The following is a 26,727-nucleotide window of genomic DNA, read 5'->3' as shown; positions in this document are numbered from 1 at the left end:
CTCGGAGATCCCGGCAAGCTACCGAGAGGATCTCGCCTGCACGGCAAAGCCTGGCACGCTACCTGTGACATATTGGATATGCTAAAAACAGTAACAAAAACAGTAATGCTACTACTGGTGCCCACTCGAGCAAATCGATGAGCAATGGGAGGACAGTGCTACAGTGCTAACTTTTTTTTCTTTTTGGGGTCACACCGGCGATGCACAGGGTTACTCCCGGCTCTGCACTCAGTAATTACTCCTGGCGGTGCTCAGGGGACCATATGGGATGCTGGGAATTGAACCCGGGTGGGCTGCGTGCAAGGCAAACGCCCTACCCTCTGTGCTATCTCTCCAGCCCCTACAGTGCTACCTTTGATACACTGCTTTTATCAACAGTGCCATAGTGGAGGACAGTGCTACCGTGCTACCCAGGCAGGAAGTAATAAACTTTGTCCCTCACATCCCTCTCATAGTGCTACTCCTGAGTTAGAATGTTTGCGTGGGGACTGTGGCTATCTGCATCCCCAGGCTCTGACCTCCTCTTCGCCACCCAATTTCCATGCAACTGTCAGGAGCTCTGCAGCAGGCCAGAACAATGTCTTTCTCAAGGTTACTCCGCTTTCCCAACACTCCGACAGAGGCTGGGAGGCTGGGAGGTCGGCCTTCAGCACGGGACCCTCTGGGGTAGAAGTCTGGAGTTTACAGCACTTTCTCACGCACATCAGTTCCAGTCACCCTCAGGGGAAGCAAACGCAGGAGAAGTCAGAGCTGCCTCCAGCTCTCGCCCCGGGCAGCCCTCGGGCTTGGCCTGTGTTCTGCGCGCACAGAGCCCTCTGGAGGACGGCTCTGAACATGGAGCTTCTTAACATTCCAAACAGGTTGGCAGGCCGGCTCCCAGGTGCCCATGGGAAACAGAGGAATGTTTGGAATAGGCTCCCTCAAACCCTGCGCCAGGTCCCTGGCACCTTCTGGTTGCAGGAGCCAAACTGATGCTGCCTTCTCCATGCGGCCCAGCGAGGCTCCCAACAGCTTCCTGCACCCCACCCCCTCCGGCTCTCTGTTTTCTCTCACGGGAGCCATGAAGGGTTCCTGGAAAAGGAGGACGGGAGCCTGTTCCAGTCCTGGCCCTGCTGCCACCTCTCCTTCCTGCTTCCTGCTTGGCCTCAGGGTCTCTGTCAACAAAGCAAGGTTAATGATGGGTGTGCAGGGGCTGGAGCAATAGCACAGCGGGGAGGGTGTTTGCCTTGCATGTGACCTACCCCCGCCCCGTTCAATTCCCAGCATCCCATAGGGTCCCCTGAGCACTGTCAGGAGTAATTCCTGAGTGCAGAGCCAGGAGTAAACCCTGAGCATCGCCAGGTGTGACCCAAAAAAATGATGGGTATGTCATGCATAGGGGTAAGATTTTGCCTGTAAAGCCCCAAGAGCTTCAGTCAACAAGGACTCTTTTAAACCTATCTCGAAGAAGAAAGGCTGGATTGTGATAAGTCACAGCAGCAGGTAATAAGAAGAGAAATGTGGCACCATTCATTCAGACAATGAATATATTTAACTAGTTCCTGGGCTCATACTGAGAGGTTATTGCCTATCAATGACAGTAAATGGCTAAACTGGGCAGAGCACTATTATTTGCTGTTCTCCATACAATAGCTTAACATAATCACGACAGAAATGCCCAGAAATGCATCCAGTCACACACTGACTTCTCAGCCTTACTAAAGTGCATATTCTCTCAGTGATGCAAATGTGCTTTTTGGTTTGAGAACAAGATGTAGGTGGTGATAAATATTAGGGTGACCACAAACTAAAAGCATTATTCTGTATCAGGGGCAGTTGGAGGCTTTCAGACCCCCAAGAGTTTCATTGGATGATTAATCTCCTCCGTGGAGGCTGGAACATTATCCCTAATTTATTGATCAGCACATCCAGCCCTGTGTGTGTCCTAGAGGAATGAACAGAGATGGACTGAAGCAGTTTTTCAGGTCGGAATCACCCCCTGAAGAACTTGATCTCAGCTTTTTTTTTAATGTAGGAGTATTGCTAATTATTCAGCCATTGATTAGGCTGATTGAATTGGGCATGAACTCCACCTTACTTTATTTTTTAATTTTTTTATAAATTTATTTATTGAATCACCATGAGAGCAGTTACAAAGCTTCCGGGTTTAAGTCTCAGTCATACAATGATGAAATATCCGTCCCTTAACCAGTGCCCATTTTCCACCACCAAAAACCCCAGTATACCCCCCCCCCATCCCACATCCTCCCCCTACCTGTGGGGCAGATGATTTCCACATTACTCTCTCTCTACTTTGATTACGCTCAATATTTTGACACCAGACCCACCATTATTATTTGGGATTTTACCCCAACACTCATATCTGCTGAAAAGTCAACCATAGACAATTTGTTTTCTATTGCTGGTTATGAATAACATATGATGTCGTGTGGCTACAGTAGTGGCTGTGCAAATTTGGAATTCTGAGATTTTAACAATTGAATCTGGAGGGATTTCTGCCAAAACCTGCTGGGTTTCAAATTTGTTCCTGAGTCTCTGGGATCATGGCTGTTAAGCAGCTTGATCAGGAGCCAGAGAGGCTATTCGTGGGTGGTGACCCAAGATCTCGTTGGGGCGGGGAGGAAAGGGCCAGTTCCACCCCCATCCAGTGAGACTCCGTGTGTGTTGCCACTGAGGGCCCAAACCTGACTGTCCAATGGCCCCTGGAGGATGGCGGCCACCGAGCCGCCAGGGGGAACAGGCCAAGGCATGAAACCTATTCCCACCTGTGGTGGCCCGGCACTGGTAACCGACTGCAGGGACTGGATGGATTTCTGCCAAAAGATGCTGGGTTCCAAACTTGGTGTCTGAGTCTCTGGGATCATGGCCGTTAAGCAGCTTGATCAGGAACCAGAGAGACCTTGTCTCCAAATATATAGCTGAGCTGGAGGTGGTTTGTGGGTGTGTCTCCCACAAACCTAACTTTTGGCCATTTACTTTCTTGGTAAACTTGGCCCCAAGTTGTTGGGGTCTGGCCAAAGGCACAACAGCAATTTTGGGGTATCTGGAAGTTTGAAGGCGCCATCAGGCTTCTGATGCACTCACCTCACAGGTACAGATTGACCTGCTGGCGGCACCATACCCCCAGATCTCACCTATCTGAAGGTATCTCCAGCCTCTTGATCGGTCCTATCAGATCTGACTTTAGAAATGGGGGCAACTGGCATGTCTGGTATTAGCTTGTTTATGTTTTGAGGGTTTGCAAATCCCTTTGAGTGCAGAGACCGATAGAAAATTATATTCTTGATACCTACATGATTTGAGTTGATATGGAGACTTTCTGGGCCTGGCAGCTGAGCAATCCCGGGCTCTAATTCGGATGGTATTTTCAATCTCTGGCCATCAGTTTTCTCATTCTGGAAGTGAAAGAGTTAAGTAATATTAGCTTGAAGATTTTCCTTTGTGGAATCATTCTGGACTGAGATAATATAGAACAATAGACCAGAGTCCGTTTTTATTACAAATTTTAGAAGTGATCATTGACAGGGTGACCTTTGGCAAACTTCTTTGTTCTCTTGGTGCCCAACACAATTGCAATCAGCTCAGAGATGATAGGCTATGTTATATAATATTATACCATGGATGCTTTAATAAGCAAGCATGATTTTTGGAGCGCTGGTGATATGTTCAGGACCTTGGCAGGCGGTGGGACAATGACAGTATTATAAAGACATCTTTTGACTCAGGAAACTCCTTGACTGATGGCTCTTTCCTGGAGACCACCCCTCACCAACATGAAATTCCAGCCAACAGCAAAGTGACTGTAACTTTATTTAAAACAAAGTAACGTATAGAAGCTGGGAAGAAAACTGAGGGAAGAAGCGATGAAGATTCAGCTGAGGTCAGCATCCCCTGAACTAATCAGTATACAGAACGTGAGCCCCAGGTCCCTGGTGTTCTTGGTTGATTCTCTCACTGATTCAAGACCAATAGTACTTGAGTATGTAGACCTAAGAGTCCTTCTACTTACTTTCAAAGTCCCAGAGCCCCCACTATTTTACTGTTTTTCTGAGCTACAAAATGTGGGTTAAATTCACGCTTGGACCCTGGAGGTCAGAATGAACTTACCTTGTATGCGTCTGCTTCGGCCGTGATTCTGTCACCACCAGAGGTCACTCCTGAGCACAGAGCCAGGATAACCCCTTAGCACCACTAGGTATGAGACCCACCCACCCCACTCCCACCCCATAAATAAATAGATAAATAAATTCGCACTAAATTTGTGCAATAGTCGCTAGAACTAAATAGCAAGTGTTTATAAAGCATAGGTATTCATGTTCAGTACACAGAAAGCATTGAGTACATGTCAGCTGCTTATATGCCTGAGTCGTAATTCTATCTACCTGAGATTTCAGGTGGAACTGATTAGAAAAAGAACTTCTATACCCGATTAAAAAAGCTTTATTGAAATATAATTTATGTTCAACAAATGAATGTATTTTAAGTGTTCATCACAAACGTAACACCCTGATAATAATATCATTTCTTCAACCCCTTGTCTAGTGGGACTGTTACACATCATTGATATCTCTTTTCTTTTCTTTTTGGGTCACACCCAGTGATGCTCAGAGGTAACTCCTGGGTCTTCACTCAGGAATCACTCCTGGCGGTGCTGGGGGACCATATGGGATGCTGGGGATAGATCACCTGTGTCGGCCGCGTGCAAGGAAAACACACTACCTACTGTGCTGTCGCTCCTGCCCCTCTTTTGAGGACACAGAGCATGTTCATACACACATTCATAAAACAATCTCTATCTGAACACTATTTGCTCCTGGTTTTTGTTTGTTTGTTTGGGTCTGGGGCCACATCCAGCAGTGTTCTAGTCTTACTCCTGCTCAGCAGTCACTCCTGGTGTCAGGGATCGAAGCCGGGTCACCCATGTGCAAGGCAGGCTGCCTACCCTTAGTACTATCATGCAGATCCCATTGTTTCATTTTAAATGGTCATATGCCTTCTAGATAAATTGTGAGAAATAATCTGCAATATTTGACCACTCTGGTGTTTTCCGTTTCTTTCCATCTCGATTTCCTCTGCCCCACAGGATTTACAGAACATGTGTCTAATTCAGGTCTGCTATTGCCGATTATCGCGGCTTTTATGCACCAGAAAATGCCTTTTTATGCCATCTCCATTCTGAAGGATTTTTTGGTTTGTTTGCTTTTTACTGGAAAAAGAATTGATGGTTCACAATTCCTTTTCCATTCAGAACTTAAATTTGTTGTTATGTTTTCCCCTGGTCTTCATTGTCTCGGAGGAGAGATAATTAATTTTCTTATCATGGTTCCTCAGTATGTATTTCTTGACTTCTTTTTAGATGTTCTCTTTATCTTTGGTGTTCAGCAGTTGACTTTAATGTTCTGTGCTATGCTTTCCATTATATTTGTTGTGTTGACGTTTCCTGGCTTTTTCAGATCCATTTAAAAAATGAGGGTCTTAAGTCTGAGAAGTTGGGGACTATTATTTTTTCAAACAACTTTTTTGCTCAAATTTAACTATTTTCTTTTTCAAGCTGTTATTATTCATGTATTTAGTCACTATGTATTATCTCATTGTTCCATTGTCTCCAATCTTTTGTTCTTGTTTTGCAGATTGGATTGCTGAGTATTCTCCCATTTCATTCACTTTCTCCTCTGTCATCTCCATTTCAAGCATAATCAATGAACTTTCTTTCAGTTAGTTTCAGCTATAGAAACTATAGCTGAATTTCCATTTACTTTCTTCTTAAAGTTTCCACTTACCTGTGGGGTTTCCTATCTGCTTTATTTTCAATATATTCGCTTTATTCTTTCGAGACTTTTTTTGAGTTCTCTTGATATTTAAAAAAATTTCATCTGCTAAGTACAACAGTATTTGGACTTTGAGTTCTCATTTTTAGTTTCTCATGATTTTATTCAGTTTCTTATTTTATTTTATTATTGATTATCTTACTGATTTCAGTTTTTATTGCTTTTGTTGGCTATATTTTACATATTCCTATTTCTTAATATACTTGTGATTTTTTTACTGAGAATACTGGGATACCAAATAATGTGTTGTAGATACCCAAATATATCAAAACAATATATTCATCTCAATCTAAAATGGTTGATTGTTTAGCAGAAAGTTCACTTGCCTGCTGACATCAAAAACTTGTGTCGGGTTTTGTTGATATAAATCAATTGAAACATTTAAGCCCTTCACACCTCAAACTCCTCTTTCACATCTTGTACATGTCTTGTTTCAGACTTTAGAACTTGATGATGGGTTTGACCAGGATAGGACTAGACTAGGTCTATACTGTAGGTATAGGCTTTATCTATAGGAAAGGTACTTCTTAAGATGTGTCCCTGCTTTTGTCTTTGCTGGTTGACCATGATGTTAGCTCAGTCTTCCTATGACAAGGCCAGAACACCAGTCTACTGGACTCTGCTTTCCACAGCATTGCTTATAGTATTATTTTCTCTTTCAATTTGACAGTATATATGAATTCAGAATATCTGAGTATCAACCTTCACTGTGTAATCCAGCTCTAAGCTGTGAGCGAAAAGGGAACCTCTACACAAACTCCTAAGGATCTATATTTTCCTAGTATTACATTTACCTCCCCATGGTCCCACCACTGCCACTTTGACCAAATTCTAATCTGCACTGTGGTTTTTCAGATTAATGGGACTCAGTGGTCAACTTGGACTATAGCTCTTGATGCTACAGTTTGGAAATTGCTCCCAGTAAGAGAACCAGAGCAATTCTGGTTTTTACAACCACAAGCTTCAATACCCTCAGGAATTGTAGTTCATATTGCTTTATATCCACTTTCTGAAGCAGTTGCCTCTTAGATATTTATACAATTTAAACTGTTTATATCAATAGGTTTCTCTTTATGCCAAAATAGATGGAAATAGATGTATACCTGACAACATTTAAGTGACAAAAAAATAAATCATTTCTTCTGTATCACTGTATCACTGTCCTCCCGTTGTTCATCAATTTGCTCGAGCAGGCCCAGTAACATCTCCATTGAAGACTTTGTTGTTAAAAATCATTTCTTATGTAATATATTTTATAGCACAGCGGTAGGGCGTTTGCCTTTCACGCAGCCAACATGGCGGGCCCGAGTTCAATTCCTCCGTCCTCTCGGAGATCCTGGCAAGCTACCGAGAGTATTCGATATGCCAAACACAGTAACAACAAAGTCTCCAATGGAGATGTTACTGGGCCCGCTCGAGCAAATCGATGAACAACGGGAGGACAGCGATACAGTGATACAGTGATATTTTATAGTATAAAATGGTACCCAATTTAATAACATTTTATTTTCTTATCGAGTATCTAATGATCTTAGTTTTTATTGATTTTATTTGCTTTGTGCCACATTCTATTATATATCGATTATATTTAAGTATCAGTTTTTGAACATCATCTTATTGATATATACAAATTTATTGATACATAATTTTACTGCCACATTTTATCTAATTATGCATTAGTTATGTGTTATGTATCAATAATTTATTGCACATTTACTAAGTAGGGACTTACCGTTTATAAGTCACAGTAGTAACCAGGAAAAAAAAGAGTATAAGGATCTTTAGGATATTTAGAAAATAACCACCAATTAAGTTTTACAGCATGAGTGTGCTTTCTCACTCAATGTTCTCATCCTAAAGGTGTTGAAACCTAAGCCTTGAAAGGTCACATGACTTTGTCAAGATAACAGCTATTAGTGGCAGAAAGGAAGTAGCCAACATTTCCCTCTCTAAACCCCAAATCTTTTTAAAGCAAAACAAAACCAAAAAACACTAGCATAATGTTCGGGGATTTTTCCCTCTATGAAGATTATATTTCCCTCTATGAAGATCACAGTTCCTACTGACTCATTTGTGATTTGAGCCAGAGTGGGGAAGTAAGTCTAGAAGCCCAGGAACATTTTGTTTGAGTTGTATAGAAAGATTAACTTATGGTATACAGAGGCACCATAAGTTGGCAATAATACAATCTTGGTAGTTTGTTAAACTCCTTCTCAGGAAAAGCGAGAGAAGAGAAAGCTGTGAATTGCCTGGGTCTAATAGCACTTCTTGACTAATGAGTTAGAGACAAAGAATCAGGACAATTTTTTTAGAATCTTATCCAACCTGATGAATTCTATAATAAGTCATTTGCTACCAAAATTATGAACACACTTTAAATTTTCCTCAGGAGCAGGTCTCTTTTATACATTTTTGAAAGGATGACAATCCATCAGTGACTTATAAGCAAACCATTACTTTTACCTATTTAAGATTATTATCAGAAATGACTTTCAGCATAGAGCCCACCCCTGGAGACTTTACTCCAAGAAGCTCTCACAAGGGCCTAGCACTCACTGAAAGAATTTCCATGGTGGGCATTTTCCCAATGCTTTAAAATGCTTTCATGTACTCAGAGATCTAGTTACCCGGGTCTGCAAGTAGGAATGATAGAAAAACCTATGAGGATGGAGTTTGCCAGGGTAGATTCTTCCTTAAGGAAAAAAAACCACTTTTACTTTACAAAATAGCAAATGGGGTCATTTGGAGCAATTGTCAAGCTGAAGACAGAAATGCTGGAAAAATATTCTATATCTTCTCTTTTCTGAGAACGGGAAAAGACATCTAACAAAAAGTAATATGAATTCTCTTTGGAGAAAGATAACATCATCAAAGTTCTCTGATTTTTTTTGAAAAACCATTTTGTTTTTAAAAAATTTGATCTAGTCTATAATATTATTATATTTCTCCTAAGGATGAATCAAAATGAGGAGATCCAAGGACAAGTCACATATACCTCCATGGAATCTAGATTTTGAAATGATCACACACAGGCTTGAAAATACCTGTATTCAAAGAGATAAAAGAGATCAAGATAAGATTGATGATTTCTTTAAGAGCCAGAAGATAAGGAAAAGAATCAAATGTATTTTTAGAAGTAAAGAATACAATAGCAAACATACAAACTGCAGCAAATGGATTTAAAAGTACATTTGGCGCAGCTGAGAATAAAATTGTTGAACTTGAAAAAATACTGCAACTTGGAAAAATACTGCAGAGATTTAAGCACAGAGAGTCAAGAGAATGAGAAATAAAGAAAACATTGTAAAGACTGGAGAAATACAGCTTAATTTTATGACCGTTTTCAAAACATGTTGATAAATAATATGTTTTATTAATGTACTGACTTACATCTGAACCTTTCATTTGAAGAATATTCTAGTAATTACCTTGGTGTAGAAGGGGTCAGACCAAGATGGGCATGAGTGTGGTCTCTCTGGAGCTGGTGCTGTTTTACTTCTTGACCTCATTGTTATATATGTTTCATGATAAATTCTATAATCTATTATCTTTGTTGCACTTTGATTTGTGTATGTTGTATTTCATTTTTTAAACGTTTTTTAAAAAGTTGAAAAGACAGACTCACACAAAAGAGATGTGTTTTCTATTTTCCATAGGAGAAATATAATTGGTCACCAATGCTGGTATTTCAGTTGTTCTCTTCTCTGGATTATCTTGTCTCTATTTTGCTATACGTAATTTTCTCCCAATGCCAAGGTTTGGTTTCATTTTGTTTTATAAGAAAAGAAATTCACAAATCCTTCATCAGAGAGTTGCATCTCTTTTACTTTTTGTATGCATTGGTCTTTATTACATTAAGTAATTGGTGCTTTAATATGCTTTAAAATGTTAACCCTTTTGGACCAACTGAAACTATAATAAATATGAAATTTGTCAGAAAATCTTAAATTATGACTTTATTTCTTTAAATAGTGTTAGTGGTGATAGATAGCAAGTAGAGATAGCTATTTCAATAATATCACAGTCTTTTTCCTTTCGAGTACAGGGTTGTGGTATAAATTAATCTTGAATTCATTTTAGGAATTTTATTCTTATTTTGCTCCAGCAGGCCCAGTAACGTTTCCATTGTGAGACTTGTTGTTACTGTGTTTGGCATATTGAATACATCATGGGTAGCTTGCCAGGCTTTGCCGTGTGTGCGAGATACTCTCGGTAGCTTGCTGGGCTCTCCGAGAGGGGCGGAGGAGTTGAACCTGGGTCATCCAGGTCAGCCGCGTGCAAGGCAAATGCCCTACTTGCTGGGCTATCAATCCAGTCCTGGCAAGCTCCCTGTGACGTTTTCGATATGCCAAACACAGTAATAACAAGTTCCACAATGGAGACGTTACTGATGCCCGCTCGAGCAAATCAATGAACAATGGGAGGACAGTGCTGCAGTGCTATAGTATTAACATATTCTTTATTCATTCATCTGTTACTGGACACTTTATTTCCAAATCTTGGCAATCATAAATAGTGCTGCAATGAATGAACTTTAGGGTGCATATAACTTTTCAAGTTAGTATTTTCTTTCTTTCTTTTTTCTTATGGTCATGAAGAGGGAGTTGGTTACATACCAGAAAGGAATTGTTGAATTATAAAATATTTTTCATTTAACTTTTGTTATGTTTTGGTTTTTTTTTTTTTGGAGCCTCTTCTAATGGTGCTCAGGGCTGATTACTGGCTCTGCATTCAGGGATCACTGATAGTGAACTTGAGAAACTATATGGGATGCTACGTTTCAACCCCCGTGCAAGGCGAATGCCTTACCTTCGGTACTATTGCTCTGGCCCTCTTTTAAGTTTTGAGACATCCCCTGAATGCTTTCCATAGTAACTGCCCAATTTACATTTCCACTAATAGTACATTAAATTCTACATCTTCATCAATACTTGCTATTTCTAACCTCTCTTTTAATAATGTCAATCTAACCTGCATGATAACAGCTTTTTTAATTTTGATGAGTGTTTTCCTAACAGTCATTAATGTTATCATCATTTCATGTACCTATTATCCATCTGTGTGTTCTTTGAAAGAACGTCTAGATTCTATGCCCATTATTTTAATTGTATGTTTTGTTGAGTAGCACGCTTTTTGGAGTGTTGGAGGTGACACTCAGCTGTGCTCAAGAGCTACTTCCTGCTTAGTACTAGGGGTTGCTCCAGGCGGTAATCAGGGGACCGTGCAATTCCAAGGATCAAGTTTAGAACTCCTGCAAGCCCTGAAGCAGAGACTGGCTGGTGGAAGGGTGGTGGGACATTGGTGGTAGGAAATGTACATTGGTGGGGGGTTGGGTGTTAGAACACTGTATCACTGAAATCCAACCATGAACAGCTTTGTAACTCTGATAAAAAATAAAAACAGTACTCCTGCATGCAAATCATGGACTCCACTCTTCAAAACTATCTCCTCAGAACCATGATGTATAATTATATTGTGGCAGAGACTCCCAAGTAGTGTTCAGGAGAGCTAGGGGTCCCACCTGGCAACTCTAAGCTAGTAGGGCCATCAATTTAAAGCAAGGACCCAGTAATGTTCATGGGATCATGTGGTACTGGAACATGTGATGCTGGAATGAAAAATGGTCGAAAGCATGCAAGGCATGTACCTTTATCCCTATATTATCTATCTGGCCCAAGTTGTGAGGTTTAAAGTATATATTTTAGATATTAACCCCTATCAGCTGTGCGACTTGCAAATATTTTCTCCCATGTAGAAGGATGCCTTCTCATTGTGTTGGTGATTTCCTTTGTTGTGCAAAAAGTTTGATACAGTTCCTTTTGTTTATTTTTGTTTCTGTCGACTTCTCTTTAGGGTTCAGATCCAACATTCTTTAAGAATACCAATGTCTAAGATCTTACCACCTGTTTTCTTCTAGGAGTTGATGGTTGGAGGTCTACTAAAATACTACTGGAATTTTGATAAGGGTTTTATAGAATCTACAGATTATTTTGAGTAGTATGAACATTATGACAGTAGTAACTCTCCTAATCCATACGTGTATTTATATTTCTTTGTTTCTTTTTCAGATTTTTAAAAAAGTCATTGTGCAATAATTTTCAGTGTACATATCTGTCATTTACTTGGATAAATTTATTTGTAGTTTTGTGTCTTGAAACTTTACTGAATTCATTTATTTATTCTAATGGGCTTTGAGACAGAAATTCATATTAGTTCAACTGCAAATCATGACATTTTTTACTTGGATGGCTTACTTTCTTTTAATACATAAATGCTCCTTTAAGAGTACCAATACTGGGCTAGAGTAATAGCACAGCAAGTAGGGCATTTGCCTTGCACGCGGCCAATCCGGCTTCGATTCCCAGCATCCCATATGATCCCCCGAGCACTGTCAGGAGTAATTCCTGAGTGCATGAGCCAGGAGTAACACCTGTGCATTGCCGGATGTGACCCCTCCCCAAAAAAAGAGTACCATTACTATCCTTAATAAAAGGGATGAGAATAGACTTCTCTATTTTGTTCCTGACTTTAACTAAATATAAATTTTCATCTACTCACCATTAAATATGATATTAACTGTAGGCTAGTCATAAATTATTTGCAAAGAATTGCAAAGAAGCACATTCTTTCTAGACCCACTTTGCTGAGAGTTTTGATCATAAAAGATTGGAGAATATTTTGCAGAATATTTTCCCTGTATCAAGATGTATGAATATTATATTCAATGTTATTAATGTAGTGTATTAGATTGATTAATTTGCAGGTGTTGAATCATCTGGGCATCCCTAAAATAAACCCTACTTAATCGTGGCGTATGATTCTTCTAATAAACTGTTGGATTTGAATTTGCTAATATTTCATAGAAGATTTTACATCTGCATTTGTCAGGATCATTGGCCTGTAATTTTCTTTGTGGAATCCTGGTGTTTTTTTCGTGACCTTTTTTGGTATCCTTCTTTGGTATCAGGGTAATGCCGACTTTGTGACACGAAATGAGTCTGGAAGTGTTCCCTGCCCTTGTCATGCATTTCTGGGAAGATTTTGAGAAGACTTGATATTATATTTCAAATTTGTGACAGGACTCACCAGAGGAGCCATCTGGTTCTGGACTTTTGTCTGTTGTGAGGCTTTTGATTACTGATTCTATTTCCTCCCTAATAATTGGTCTGTTCATAGTTTCTGTTTCCTGTCCCATTTCATGGGTTGTATGTTTTCAGGAATGTATACATTTTTTCTATGTTTTCCAATATTTTGACATATAATTGTTCATGGTTGAATTGTTTTTTATGTGTCCTTCTGTCTCTCTCTCTCTCCCCACCTCCTCTTCTTTTGATAAGTCTAAGCAAAAATTTGTCAATTTTGTTTACTTTTAAAGTATTTACTCTTACTCATTGATTTTTTTAAATCTAATTTTCACTCCACTTCCATTCTGATCTTTATTGTTTCTATTCTTCTACTAACTGTAGGCTTTGTTCTTCTTTTTATAGTTCCTTGAGAAATGAAAATTAGGTGACTGTTTTTGAGGCCTTACTTGTTTCTTGAAAGACCTAGTTTTTTAGATTCTTTCAAACTTCGAAATGATTTCGTTTATATCCCACAAACTTCTTTTTTTCAATCAACATATTGCTAATATGAGAAAATTAAGTCAATTCAAAGGTTGATATTTGAATCACTTTTATAGTTTTTAATTTGTTAGGCAACAGAAATGCACCTAGGACATTTCTTTCCTAGGACACGAACCCTTCTGTAATGTTCATCAAATCATTTGTGAGATGCAAAATTTATTAATATTGGGAAGGTTCAATTAAAAGTAAATGAAAACCTCTAATGAATAAGGACATTTTAATAAGAACATGCTAAAAATAATGATACTTAATCTGGTAAGAATGCCATCCAGGCTTGTATCCAGTCTTTGCCCCTTAGTAGGGAAACGCTTTTCCGGTAAGGTAGTGTATCAGACCCTCCTAAACCTCAGTGTGAGAGAGGAACTCCTTAAGCCAAGATAAAAATGCCTGCTTTCTGAGTTCTAGTCCTATTTTCTTTAAAGCCAATTAGCCCGTGAGACCATTCAAAATATCTGTTGTATGAGGGACATTGGGACAATGGTGGAGGGAAAAGGAGACTCCGGTGGAGGGAGTGGTACTTGATTGTATTTTGCATAAACCCTGCCTCTAGCAGTATTATAGACAAGTGTGTTTTAAAAATGACTTGCCAAGGAGGCAGCCTGGGGGGTGGGGGGCGGGGAAGTATCTGTGGGGACACTGACAGAGGGAAATTGACGCTGGTGTTAAGATTGGTGTTGGACCATTGTATGCCTAAAACTCAATGATGAATAGTTCTGTGAATCACAGTACCTCAATAAAAATTGTAAAAACAAAAAACAGAAACAAATAAATGAGTGTTGCTCCGAACCAGAGAGGTGGGTCAGTGGATAAAGCCTTTGCCTTGCATGCAGTCTACATGGGTTTGATCTCAGGCACTGAGTGTGTTCTCCCAAGACCCACCAGAAATGACCCCTGAGCACAGAGCCAAGGGTAAACCTTGAGCACCGCTGGGTGTGGCCCCCAAGCAAATGAAAATAAAGTATTTAGTGTTATCTTGGCCAAATGAAGGCAGAGAATATGATCTATGAGTGTCATTATGCCTCCAATTTATGCCCAGAGCTAACTGGTCAATTATAATTCAGCGTCGATTAATTGTAATGACGCATTGTTGTTGATGATATTGGTAGTGGTAGTAGTGCTAATGATGGTGACAGTGAGAAAGTGACAATAGGTGATGAAGAAAGTCACAAGCCCATAAGATAACTCACTCCTCATCTTAAGAATGATTGGAACAATGTTAGTGGGTTAGAATAGCACTGCACTGTAGCACGGTCCTCCCGTTGTTCATTGATTTGCTCGAGCGGGCCCAGTAACGTCTCCATCGTGAGACTTGTTGTTACTGTGTTTGGCATATCGAGTACGTCATGGGTAGCTTGCCACACTTGGCCGTGCGGGTGATATACTCTCGGTAGTTTGCCCGGCTCTCCGAGAGGGGTGGAAGAATTGAACCCGTCGGGTCTGGCCGCGTGCAAGGCAAACGCCCTACCGCTGTGCTTCACCTTCTGGAGCGAACCTTTTGGTTTATAAAGCTCAGATGCTTTCCATATTGGATAATTCCTCCTGGCTTCCTTGAATTGTTATGGCAGCACATTGAACATCGTTACACTTCACCAACTACTCCAATCCCTTTTTCAGTTTGCCCTACTTTGTTTCATTTGCCCTCTTCAGTCTCCTATCTGGGCTCCTGGGCTGACCACACAGACTACACTGGAGGTTGAAATTAGCCATCTGATATCCACTCGGATTCTGTGACTGGGAATCAGAGCAGGAGCTCACTTGGAAGAGGCAGAATGAGGTCAGGATTTCTGTGCCCCTAGTTCCTTTCCTGAAGGTCATCTTGACCTGGCATAATCACAGCACATCTGAAGAGGGTTCTTTTAATGGACTATTCTCATTCCCTTCCATCTGCCAGCAATCACTCCCTTCATTCACTTCTTCAGTTTTCTCCATGACCAAGGATTCATTTGCTCTTCAAGGATGAAAAATAGTTGCTGTTTTTCCAACTCCAATGCACCACACTTTCCCTTACCTTGCCCACCTGTGTCCTTGTAAAATATACAAGCACCCCAAACTATCTTGAATGCACTGCCAGTAAAATGTAATTGAACATTTGGATGCAACTAATGGTTGCATCTAAACCTTTAGGAGGGAATGAAGTGAATGGTTTTCCTGAGAGTTTTGATAGAGTCACATAAGGGTTGAAAAACTTTTAAAAGGTGGGGGTTGGAGGAGCAATAGTACAGCATCCCATATGGTCTACCAGCACGGCCAGGAATGACTGCTGAGTACAGAGCCAGGAGTAACCCCCGAGCGTCACCAGGTGTGACCTCCCCGAAATAAAGCCCCCCTAAAAGGAGCGGGTAGAAGCTTCACCATTGGCACAACTCGCCGTCTTTTCCTCTGAAAATGTTTTCTTTTTCTCCTAGGCTAAGGTAATCTCTCCTTTCTTTATGCTTCCTCAGTTCTTTGGGAACAATTACTAGGAACATTATCACCCAAGTGTGCAATTAACTATTTCAGTGTTTGCTAATCCATTTAACCGAAGTTCCTCAGAGGTGGGGACTAACAGAGGTGCAGAAATTAGAGAGGGAAGAATCAGGCAAAGAACTAATTGTGGGACTGGAGAATAACTAAATTTTCAGAAGGGGAGCAGCTGTCAACAGGGTTAAAAGAAGTCTAGGAAAATGATGGTCACAGCCAAAGCATGGATTAGCTCATCAGAGGCCATCAGTAACCTCTGAGGACACAATCTTGGGAAGAGTGGGAATGACACAGGCCTTCCTGTCAAGAGGGAAAATTAGTGCTGAGCTGCTTCTGCCTGTAATGCCGCAGCCTTGGATCGCAAGCAGCAATCCCTTCCATAACTCTGACAGATGGCTTTTATTTGCAGGGAGGAGAGATGCTAGCGTACATCACTTCTGTTCCCCAGTGGCACAGTGCATGTGTATGTCTCCCTGTCTTGCCCTTTGCAGTGATCATGTATTTGGGGAAAACAAAATAACTTTTTTTAAACAAAAACTAGTAAAAAATCCCACGGAAGCCTCAGGCCTGTTAGCATGCAGCATTTTCTGCATTCAGTGTTGGTGTCACACGCTTTACTGATTATACAAATGACCTAGCAAGAGTAATATGACAAGGATCACTCCACTCCAGTGAAAATCAAATAGCTACTTAAGAGCATCTCAGACTGAACAAGCTGGACAAGAAAACTGCGGCTGCTCAGATGACCTCTGTGGTCCAGGATCTCACTCTTCTATTCCAAGTATGGTAGGTGAGCAGGTATCTTTGCTATGGCCCTGTGCTCAGCCTGATAAGAAGGACTAAGGCTCCACCCCAGAAAGACTAAATCAAAATCTTTGTTTTAATGATATCTTTGCTGAAATATGTGCTCATGTACTGCTTTAGGGTTCCGCTGATAGCCTAACCACACTCAGGACCAAAAGTTCCACTTACAATAAATGGCCAAACTTTGTTTTGAGCCCTTGACATGAAATAACTGGTTTACTCCTTATTTCTTCTGAAGTTTAACTTGAAAACTCCAGGTTTGATCCCTAGCACCACATAGAGTCCCTGAGAACTTCCAGGGGGAGTAGTAAGCCCTGAACACTGCTGGGTATGACCACAAAATCAAAAAGAGAAAAAAGAAAAGAGACGTCCTATCTGGTTGTCTGACTTTTGTTCAGACAACATGTGTGTTTGTACACTCATTCAGTCCTGGTAAGTTTCAGTTTCCCTCTTTTCTCAGACTTTAACTCATTGAGTCATTTTGAAATTCTTTCCTGCAGCCCTGAAAAGAACAATTCATCACCAAAATATGACTCGGAGGGTTGCTCTTTTATGAAACACAAGAGTGTATGATCTATCCTTGGTTATGTATTCTTTGTGGCAGACCATCTAATGGATTTGGAAGAGCCAACTTTAGTCAATCCAGGCCTTTCAGGCTAATCTCAACAGAATAATAAAAATGTCAGGTTTTGTTTTCTGTTATTGGTTGTATACTTTGATCATATAAGGAAAAAAATTGGTAAGATTCATATACTCATATTCCCTTTCCCAACCTGGAGTTTTCAAGTAGGACCCAGAAGAAATGCAGACATAGATTCAGGGGCTTCCAAAAACACGAGGAATAAAAAAAAAGGCAGATCTACCAGCTAACTGCCATTTCCCTCCTTTTTGTAATCTCAGCTTTTTATAATGCTACTTCCCAAAGCCCATATTCTGAAAAATTGGCAGCCAGCATCTCAGCAGTTTTTCTATACATCAAGAGAAGTTCTCCTGACATGAAGTAGCAATGAGCAGAGCCTGAATTTCTAGACTGTGTGTCTCATCCCTGTTTCTAATTTCTAGACTATGTGTCTAATCCATTGTATTCCAAATTATCCAGCATAGTACTCATATCAAATATTCCTGCCTATTAGCCCCAAAGGTATGCGTTTGCTTGTCAGATCTCACATTCTGATTGCAGGCTAGGAAATTAGACTCATCCTATATATGAACCTGTAACGATCTTGTGTCATAAGACATTATACGGCATTTTTCTCACTGGGTTTATCTGGGGTCCATTTGCTTCCACCAAGATGAGCAGGCAGCCTTAGCAAAGTGTCTACCATGTGCTTATCGGCCGTAGCATGGCCTATCTGAGGAGAACATATGGGTAGGAAAATGTGGCTCTGTTTTCCCAATTAGACCTGAGCTAGAGGTGCTGGTTGGAGGACAGCTGTGAGCAGAGTCCAAAAAAGAAGCCATTAAGCAACCCCAGGCTAAGAGAGCCAAATTCCATATAATGGACTGGGGAGAAATCCTGACTCCATGCCTTCACACACCACCCTGACTTTTGCTGGCTGTTCCTGTCTTGCTGTGAGGAAAGCCGGCAGAAATTAGAAGCCTCATTTGGACTGGCCTTGGGAACATCTGGGCTCTCCTGGAAGCAGGAGTTAACCTCCCTTCCCATCACCTCATCTTCTCTGCAGATGCCATAAGCATGTGTTATTCTATATAGACACAGGCAATGGAGGCTGAAAGATATTTCCATAGCATATGGGAGGCAAGGGTGTAGGATCATTTAACATAGGATAAGCCTGGCACTGACCCCATGCCATTACTCACCTGCTGTGTAACTGTTCGTCTGTTTAAGCCTCACTTTCTCATCTGTAAGATGGATTCACAGAGTATCTAATTCACAGGGCTGATACCAGGAAGAACCGAAATCATTCAAGAAGGGTGGTGAATGCTATATTTATGGTTAAGTATTCAGAGCATGTCCATGAGGGTTTAGGAGCCTGGCATGCCAGGACAATCTTTCACTGAATGTCTAAGTCTCTACCAAGGTGTCTTGTCCCAGAGTATATTCTAGAACCAGAAGAGTCCTGAGGATGGAGAACTCATTCTCTCTCAAAGCATCCCGCCCCGTTTTCATATTAGCCTTGGGCAGTTTTTATTTGTGTTAAATCCAAGTCTGTCTTGAATACTCATAAGTTAGTTTTTATTCTATTTCATGGTCATACAAAATTCACCTTATTCTTCTTTTTCAAACGCAAAGTTTAAAATATGAAAACTATTGCTGTTAACCTTCCCTACCTTGTGTTCTTCCAGTCTATGAATTTTTTTCCCTTTGACAATACACCTTCAATTTCTTCTAAGTATCATTGAACGATTCAATTTCCAACTCCTTTATATTGTGTTTTGTCATTTGAATGCCGTTTTGCTTACAGATGTGATTTAGTTCCATGTGCTTCGAATAAGTACTGAATGTCAAGGAACAAGAATAAGACACAATGAGGCTCCGGGGTTTCTCCAGGGTTTCTCAGCCCTCCTATGCTGAGATAGGGGCGGCTAAAAGCCAGACAAATCCGGACAGGTTTTTTTTTTTAATTGCTGGGATGTTAACTCAAACTGTGGAAAGGAGCAGGTGAATTTTACTGCAGGTGAAATTGGAAGGAGGAATCAGAGAATGCACTAGAGGCATCAACAGGGAAACCGCATATTTCAATTTGTTCTTGAGTAAGAACTTTCTAACTGCAGCCTGAAGCGTGGGGGAAATGGAACATACGATGACCAGTTACCTGGATGAGAAATAGCAAGAGGCTCAAGAGGAAGAACATAAGCTCAGAACCATTTGGTCTAACTCATATACTAAAAGGCTATCTTGTATACCAGTGGTTTTCTCTGGATGGTAGGAGGGATAGGGGTCATTTCTTTTTTGCTGCTGTTTTCTAATGTTTCTCTAAGAAATGTTTCCATTTTCTTTATATTTAGCATGTATTATTTATAGCACTGTAGCACTGTCATCCCATTGTTCATTGATGGGCTCGAGTGGGTACCAGTACGTCTCCATTGTGAGACTTGTTGTTACTGTTTTTGGTATATTGAATACATCATGGGGAGCTTGCCAGGTTCGCCGAGGGGGATGGAGAAATTGAACCCAGGTCGGCCGCATGCAAGGCAAACGCCCTACCTGCTGTACTATCACTCCAGCCACTTGATAGGACAGTGGTAGGGCGTTTGCCTTGCATGCAGCCAACATGGCCAACCCGAGTTCGATTCCTCTGCCCCTCTCGGAGAGCCCGGCAAGCTACCGAGAGTATCTTGCCCGCACGGCAGAGCCTGGCAAGTTCCCCGTGACGTATTCGATATGCCAAACACAGTAACCACAAAGTCTCCAATGGAGATGTTACTGGGCCCGCTCGAGCAAATCGAACAACGGGAGGGCCTTTACCTTTACCTTTACCTTGTCTAAAAATACTATAAAATCAAACTGGCAGGGCTTGGGAACTGGGAGAATCTAGAGGATTGGTTCTCTTCCCAGGGAAATTGGAGAAAGGGCCAGAGCTTTCTTTTTTTTTTTTTGCTTTTTTGGGGTGTCACACCCGACAATGCACAGGGGTTACTCCAGGCATTACACTCAGGAATTACTACTGGCCATGCTCAGGGGACCATATGGGATGCTGGGAATTGAACTTGGGTTGGCCGCGTGCAAGGCGAACGCCCTACCTGCTGTGCTATTGCTCCAGCCTCTCCAGAGCTTTACTTCTGGACCCTGATGTTAGCCATGAAGTCCACATTCTACTTCAAGTTCCCTCTGGCTTCTCCCCATCCTCAACCTGCAGGCCCCAAACTTGCCTTCTCACTTCCCTTCCCACCTGTGCAACAGAATTTATCGAAGCTGCTGTGAGCCATGGCATGTACCTGGTCTGTCCCTTGTGCCACTCCTGCAGGAAACACCAAGTGTCTGCCCTGTGGCCAACCTGACAACGAAGGCTTAGCCACCTAAGAACTTGCATCCCCTGTCCGTACAACCTCAATTTAGATGAGGGACAGACAGAGCTGATGGAAATGCTCTTTGTCAATGAATAATTCCAAACTGACACTGAAGTTCCTGGAGAAAGGAAATGGTTCCAAGGAGACGCATAAGAGGGTGGACTTCTCTTATTGGGAACTGGGAAAGCACCTCTTGTGAGTTCTGAAAGAGGAAGGAAGAATGGATCACAAGCACAGTAGCCCTAGGTGAGAGTCTAATAGAAAAGCTCTTGACCAGGGACCTAGGATATTCAGAGGCAACAAATGAGACTGGATGAAGAGAAAGACTGGAATGAACTCTCAAGGGCCTTAGGGAAGAGAAGGATTTTGGTCTTTATTCTTGGGGCTGGAGCCATAGCACAGAGGTAGGGCGTACATTTGCCTTGCCTACGGCCTGCCTGACGGAGCCGGGTTTGATTCCTCTGCCCTTCTCGAGAGCCCAGCAAGCTACTGGGAGTATCTCGCCTTCATGGCAAAGTCTGGCAAGCAAACCATGACATATTCGATATGCCAAACACAGTAACAACAAGTCTCACAATGGAGACGTTACTGAGCCCGCTCGAGCAAATCGATGAACAATGGGAGGACAGTGCTACAGTGCTATTCTTGGAGCAGACCCTCTTCAGCAGTTACCTCCTGAATCTCTCCTGTTTTCTGATCACCCGAGAACATGAGAGTAGAGGTTTGGTAGCAAGCCCCCTAGTGGCCTGGGGGTCTGGGTGGGAGAGAGTGGGGAAAGAGTCCCCCCCCCCCCCCCCCCCCGTCTGAGTAGCACTTGGAGTGTTCTTCCCAAGCAGACACCTCTGAAAGTTGCTTTGCCATTCAATTTTCAACTTTCTCCGTGGCTCAGCATACTTTAACACTAATGTGTGTACAACTTGCTAATTAATGGAATCATTTGGATCTGAAAACATCTTGTTCTAATGGGACGCTGCAAAGCACTCTCATTAATTCACAGGTAAAATCATTCCAGCTTTCCTATTCTTTTATTTTTTTTTTGCCCTCTCCCCAGCTTGACTTAATAGCTAAAGAGAATGCTTCTAATTAGCCTTATTGAAACCACTCTGGCGGGTCATTGAGTAACCACAATAGCCTTGATGTCTGGGAGAGGGTCACTTGGATTTTATTTACCAAGGGCAGAGGGTGATGGGTACAGAGGTGAATCTCCCAACACGCAGGGAAGCAGAAGTATGTCTGAGAATGGGAGTGGCACAGGTGGAGACAGATAAAGTGCCCCCCTGGGGCACCATCCAGAGCTGAATATCCTAAGGTATGTGTCAGAGAGAGCCATGAGATATTCAGGAAGAAAGCACTTTCTGTCCTTTCCCCCACTCCAGAATGTGGGAACCATGAACTGGCTGTTGACAGAAATCTTTTTTGATACTTAAGGGTCACTGGAGGATGACTTGCCGCTAACCATGTCCCTATTATTTGCAAACGAGAAGTTGTGGCACCACCAAGACTGGCAGCAATCCTGATTGAGTTTATAAACTAAGGGCTCTTTCTCCCCATTACTAATACTGACCAATAGGAGATAATATCTGACCATTGATAAATAACCTTTATATTTATTCTTAGGTTTTTTCCTGAAAGGATCTGAGTATTTTTTTGTGTGTTGTAATATATGCACATCAAAACTTTCCATTAAATCACCCTAGGAAAATTTGAATCCAGTTCTTTGGCAGTATGGGGACTCACACTCTGCAATCGTTCTCTCTAAAACCACCTATATCTAGAATTTCTCCATTTGTCACAATTGAAATTCCTTTCCTATTAAACACAAACTCCCTTCTATGGGTTATTTTTCAATAGAAAAAAATTTAAAAAATGTTCTTCAGATTGGGCTGGAGCGATAGCACAGCAGTAGGGCGTTTGCCTTACAAGCGGCCAACATGGCCGACCCAAGTTCAATTCCTCTGCCCCTCTCAGAGAGCCTGGCTACCGAGAGTATCTTGCCAGCACGGCAGAGTCTGGCATGCTACCCGTGATGTATTTGATATGCCAAACACAGTAACAACAAAAGTCTCCAATGGAGACGTTACTGGGCCCATTCGAGCAAATTGATGAACAACGGAAGGACTGTGACTGTGACTGTTCTTCAGATTTGGGACCCAAGGAGAAGTGGCTTCAAAGTAGAGGGGTTCACTCACATAATCCAGGAAAAAATACTTTCAGAACTCTTTCCGTTCCATGTGGTTCAACCAGAGGTACCCTAGGGTATGCATTGTTTTTTGCAAGAGCTATGTCCTCCCAGTTCCTGATGCCCAGGCTAATCTATGTTTGATAGTACATGGACCAACCATGACCCTAAGCATCCAATCTTTTTTTTCGCTTTTGCTTTTTGGGTCACACCCAGTGATGCACAGGGGTTACTCCTGGCTCATGCACTCAGGATTACTCCTGTGTTTGGGGGACCATATGGGATGCTGGGGATTGAACCCGGATCGACCGCATGTGAAGGCAAATGCCCTACCCACTGGCCTATCGCTCCAGCCCCATAAGCATCCAATCTTGACCATCAGAGAGTCCCTGTGAGTTCTTTCTGTACCAAGATTGTGCTCTCAGAGAAGATGCTAGGCTGTCTCTAAGGTGGGATATTAGAAAATTGGATTGTTCTGGATTAAACAATATGTTCCGCTCTTTTGCAAATACAGCATCTGCCAGTCCTTTCATTCCGACGTGCCTCCAAGAGATTTGGAGTCAGACCAAACTGGGTTTCTATCCCCATTCTGTCACTCACCTGCTGTGTGACCTTAAGCCTCAGTTGCCACATCTGAAATCCAGTACTTGTGACATATCACCAGACTAGTGGCTAAGATGATCTGAGACTGTGTGTGTGGTGGCCTTCGAGAAGAGAGAGACTCGGTCCAGTCATTGGAAGCTGATGTTCTCACCAATGTCGCTCTCTGTGATTTTGTCTTTGCAGGTCTCCAGGTGGTTCTGAATTCCATTATCAAGGCCATGGTGCCCCTGCTGCATATTGCTCTGCTTGTGCTGTTTGTCATCATCATCTACGCTATCATCGGCCTGGAGCTTTTTATGGGGAAGATGCATAAGACCTGCTACAACCTGGAGGGCATAACAGGTAAGGGAGTGTGCTGAGCAACCAGGTCTCCGAAGCTTCACAGGGAGGATCTCAACTCGAGCTCCCCAATTCCCGTACCACAGTTAAGTGAGAGGCAAAGATGGAGATTCTTTCTTTTCAGTGCAACTAATTTTTTTTTTCCAAAATAGATCTCTGAACAGCTAAATGCAGGTTTTATTCACCATTCCTAAACACTGGTTTAGTGAGTGAGCCGTACTACTTAAGAAGCATCATGCAGTTAACCTTAAATGTTTTCATGGAAGTGTCAGAGCTAACCTGAGACTGTTTATCACTACTTTCCAGTCCTTTTTTGGGTAAAATGCTTTCTTTCGTGGAGTCATCTTTATTTGCAGCCTGTAGGCTCACTCCTTCCAAGCCTGGGTTCTTTTCTCTCTCGGGATCATGGCTCCCTCTGCACTTAGCATTTCTGCTTCTCCGTTCAGAGAAGAACTTTCTAGCCCCCGAACACAGGGAGGATGCAGAACTGTGCAGGCATGGAATTCCTTCCTAGATATACCAAGACTTCTTTCCCCAGAAGGTTTAGGTCAGCATTATGGCTTCACAGCCCTTTCCATTTTGAGACTTCTCTCTCCATGATCCTTCCATAAATCAATATATTTAACAAGTAATTCTGGCTCATTAAGCACTGCCCTAGTAAGCCTGGAGTTTGGGCTGGCAGGATATGGCACAAAGTGCTTTCTTAAGTTACTCAATTCTTGGCTTGACCTTTAAAAAAATACACTTAAACAGAAATTGACAAGGCTTTTTAACAGACACATAAAGTAATTTAACACCAAAAAATTGTTGAAAAATACCCCTCAAAGCAGTCAGTGGTGTTAAGTCTATGTGTTTTTTAAAGCAATGAGATCTTTCATCTTTGTCCTTGGCATTTTGAAGAAGAACTGGCAGTATCCACAGGACGCATTAAAGAAAGGTTTATTTCTCTTCGTCTCTCTATGTTTCTTCTCAGTCCCATTCAGACATTAAACTGAATTCAACTCCTCTTGCTGTAGGAAGTGGGGTGTATGAAAAAGAATAGCACCTATCCTGTAAGTAAAATAAAGGGATTATTCATCTTCAGAAATCAAAATAGATGAACTAATCTGAACACCCTGGTTCTCCTGGCAGATTAACGAGGTATTTGCAAGTAGATGCTCAATATCTCTGGTTAATAAAAAAAATCAGAAAATTACGTTAAAAAGTCACACAATTATTTCCACTTTTTCCATGAAGCATCTAAAGGAGATACTTGCTTTACTTTAGAGGTAATTGACACACTATTTGGGGCATAATTATGTAAAATCAATACTATTTTTAAAGTGCTTTAAAACCAGTCTTACATTAGCTAAAATTTGGAAATCTCTAGTTCTGTTTAAAGAGATCCCAGAAGGGGACTGAAGATATTCCTGGGAATTCGAATACCTGTCTTGCAAGCAGAAGGCTATGAGTCCAAACCCTGGTGCTGCCACGTGCCCTGGGCATGGTCCTGGCAGCTCAGCTCTTGGTGCTAGGCAGCTCTGCTGTCTGAAATCCAACAGGAAACTCCCTGCTGCATCACAGCCTGGACTGTGTGTGGGAACTGCAAGCACTGAGGAACACAACGACTCAAGAAAAGGTAGATGAGGACCACAGTTGGGAATTGTGACCCTCCTCCACCCCCCACCACTGCAAGTACTACTGCCAGAATGTGCAATAATACCACAACTGAAAAGAGTCTGGGACTCCCAGTCAGTGCTGCAATGGAGTGTGAACTGCATGGCCAGTGTGTGAGTTCTGCTGAGGCACAACCCCAAAGGGTGCAAGCTCCACAGCCAAGTATGTCTCTGACCCTGATCATCACCACAACAACAGGGGAGGGAAGAAGAGAGAGGGAAAGAGAAAGAACACAGAGAAATACCAAATAATGCAATGAATACTGTCCCCTTTAATTCAAATCCTTCCCTGTGTCCAGATATCTCTGTGCCTAGAACCAATGTTTATGTGAACTGAGGGGCTCAGTTAGAACACACAGTTAAAACTTCTAAACAACTGACTGCAATTTAAAGTTTCTACAGTTGGGCTGACATCATCAGCGACCTTAGGCAGATTTGGGGAGGTTAAATTTCCAAGAACTCCAGCAGTCAATCAGAGGATGATAGGTTGCTGTCATAAATACTACACCAAGTGGGGGAACAGCAAATGGTGCAACTGCCATAGAGCCAGGGAGGTAGCTTTGCTCTGTAACTAACTAAATGTATATGTACCACTAAATTCAGAAGTTATGTAATCAATAAATAAATGTGAAGCGCAGTGTTCTCTTGCCGCCTGCATTCCATGGTCTGGGGCCATTTGCCTCACCCCGGACAGCCGATGGCAATGGGCGGATGAAGGAGGAAACGAGGCCAGGCTAGTTGATGGTCAGTTTCAGTTTATTCCAATCTCATCTCCCCCTGCCTGCTTCTAGTCTCACCTACTCCCACATTCCTCCTCCCCCTGCCCACTCTTACCGCCTTAGTTATCCAGCAAAGTCATCAGAGGTTGGGGTAGCAATTATACATAGGTGTGGTTATATGATCAACAGGTGTAAAGTCCAGATGCAAAGCTCAGGGGAAGCTTCTAGGACAAATTCTTACCCAGCAAGGTGATCCACGTAAGGGTGAAATACCCTCTAGGGGTGCATTTCTCCTTTCCTTATCCAATAATCATTCAAGCATATTACTTATACTTATTAATAATATTCAATATTATTTATATTATTTATACTTTATACTTCTAAATAATATAATATATTTATATTTATACTTCTTAATAATAATTATTTAAGCATATTATTTCTATTTCTTAATAATGTTAGTCATTTTTTTATGGACACAGTAAGAGATGTCACTGTCACTGTCCTCCCCTTGTTCATCGATTTGCTCGAGCGGGCCCAGTA

At 41.7% G+C, this 26,727-nt stretch overlaps 1 protein-coding gene across 3 annotated transcripts in view; it reads left to right on the top strand.

The window, feature by feature from the left end:
• The window catches only part of CACNA1C (calcium voltage-gated channel subunit alpha1 C), a 784,718-nt gene that overhangs the window by 537,802 nt on the left and 220,189 nt on the right, over positions 1–26,727 (top strand). For all 3 annotated transcript variants that reach the window (XM_056117829.1, XM_056117830.1, XM_056117828.1), the window contains exon 6: positions 23,655–23,813. In XM_056117829.1, coding sequence (XP_055973804.1) covers positions 23,655–23,813 — 159 coding nt within the window. The remainder of the gene's footprint in view (positions 1–23,654; positions 23,814–26,727) is intronic.

Source organism: Sorex fumeus, unplaced genomic scaffold (genome assembly GCF_029834395.1).
Source record: "Sorex fumeus unplaced genomic scaffold, SorFum_2.1 ptg000036l, whole genome shotgun sequence".
Taxonomy (NCBI): Eukaryota; Metazoa; Chordata; class Mammalia; order Eulipotyphla; family Soricidae; genus Sorex; species Sorex fumeus.
The sequence above is the reverse complement of the archived record's forward strand: the minus strand, read 5'-3'. Positions and strand labels throughout refer to the sequence as shown.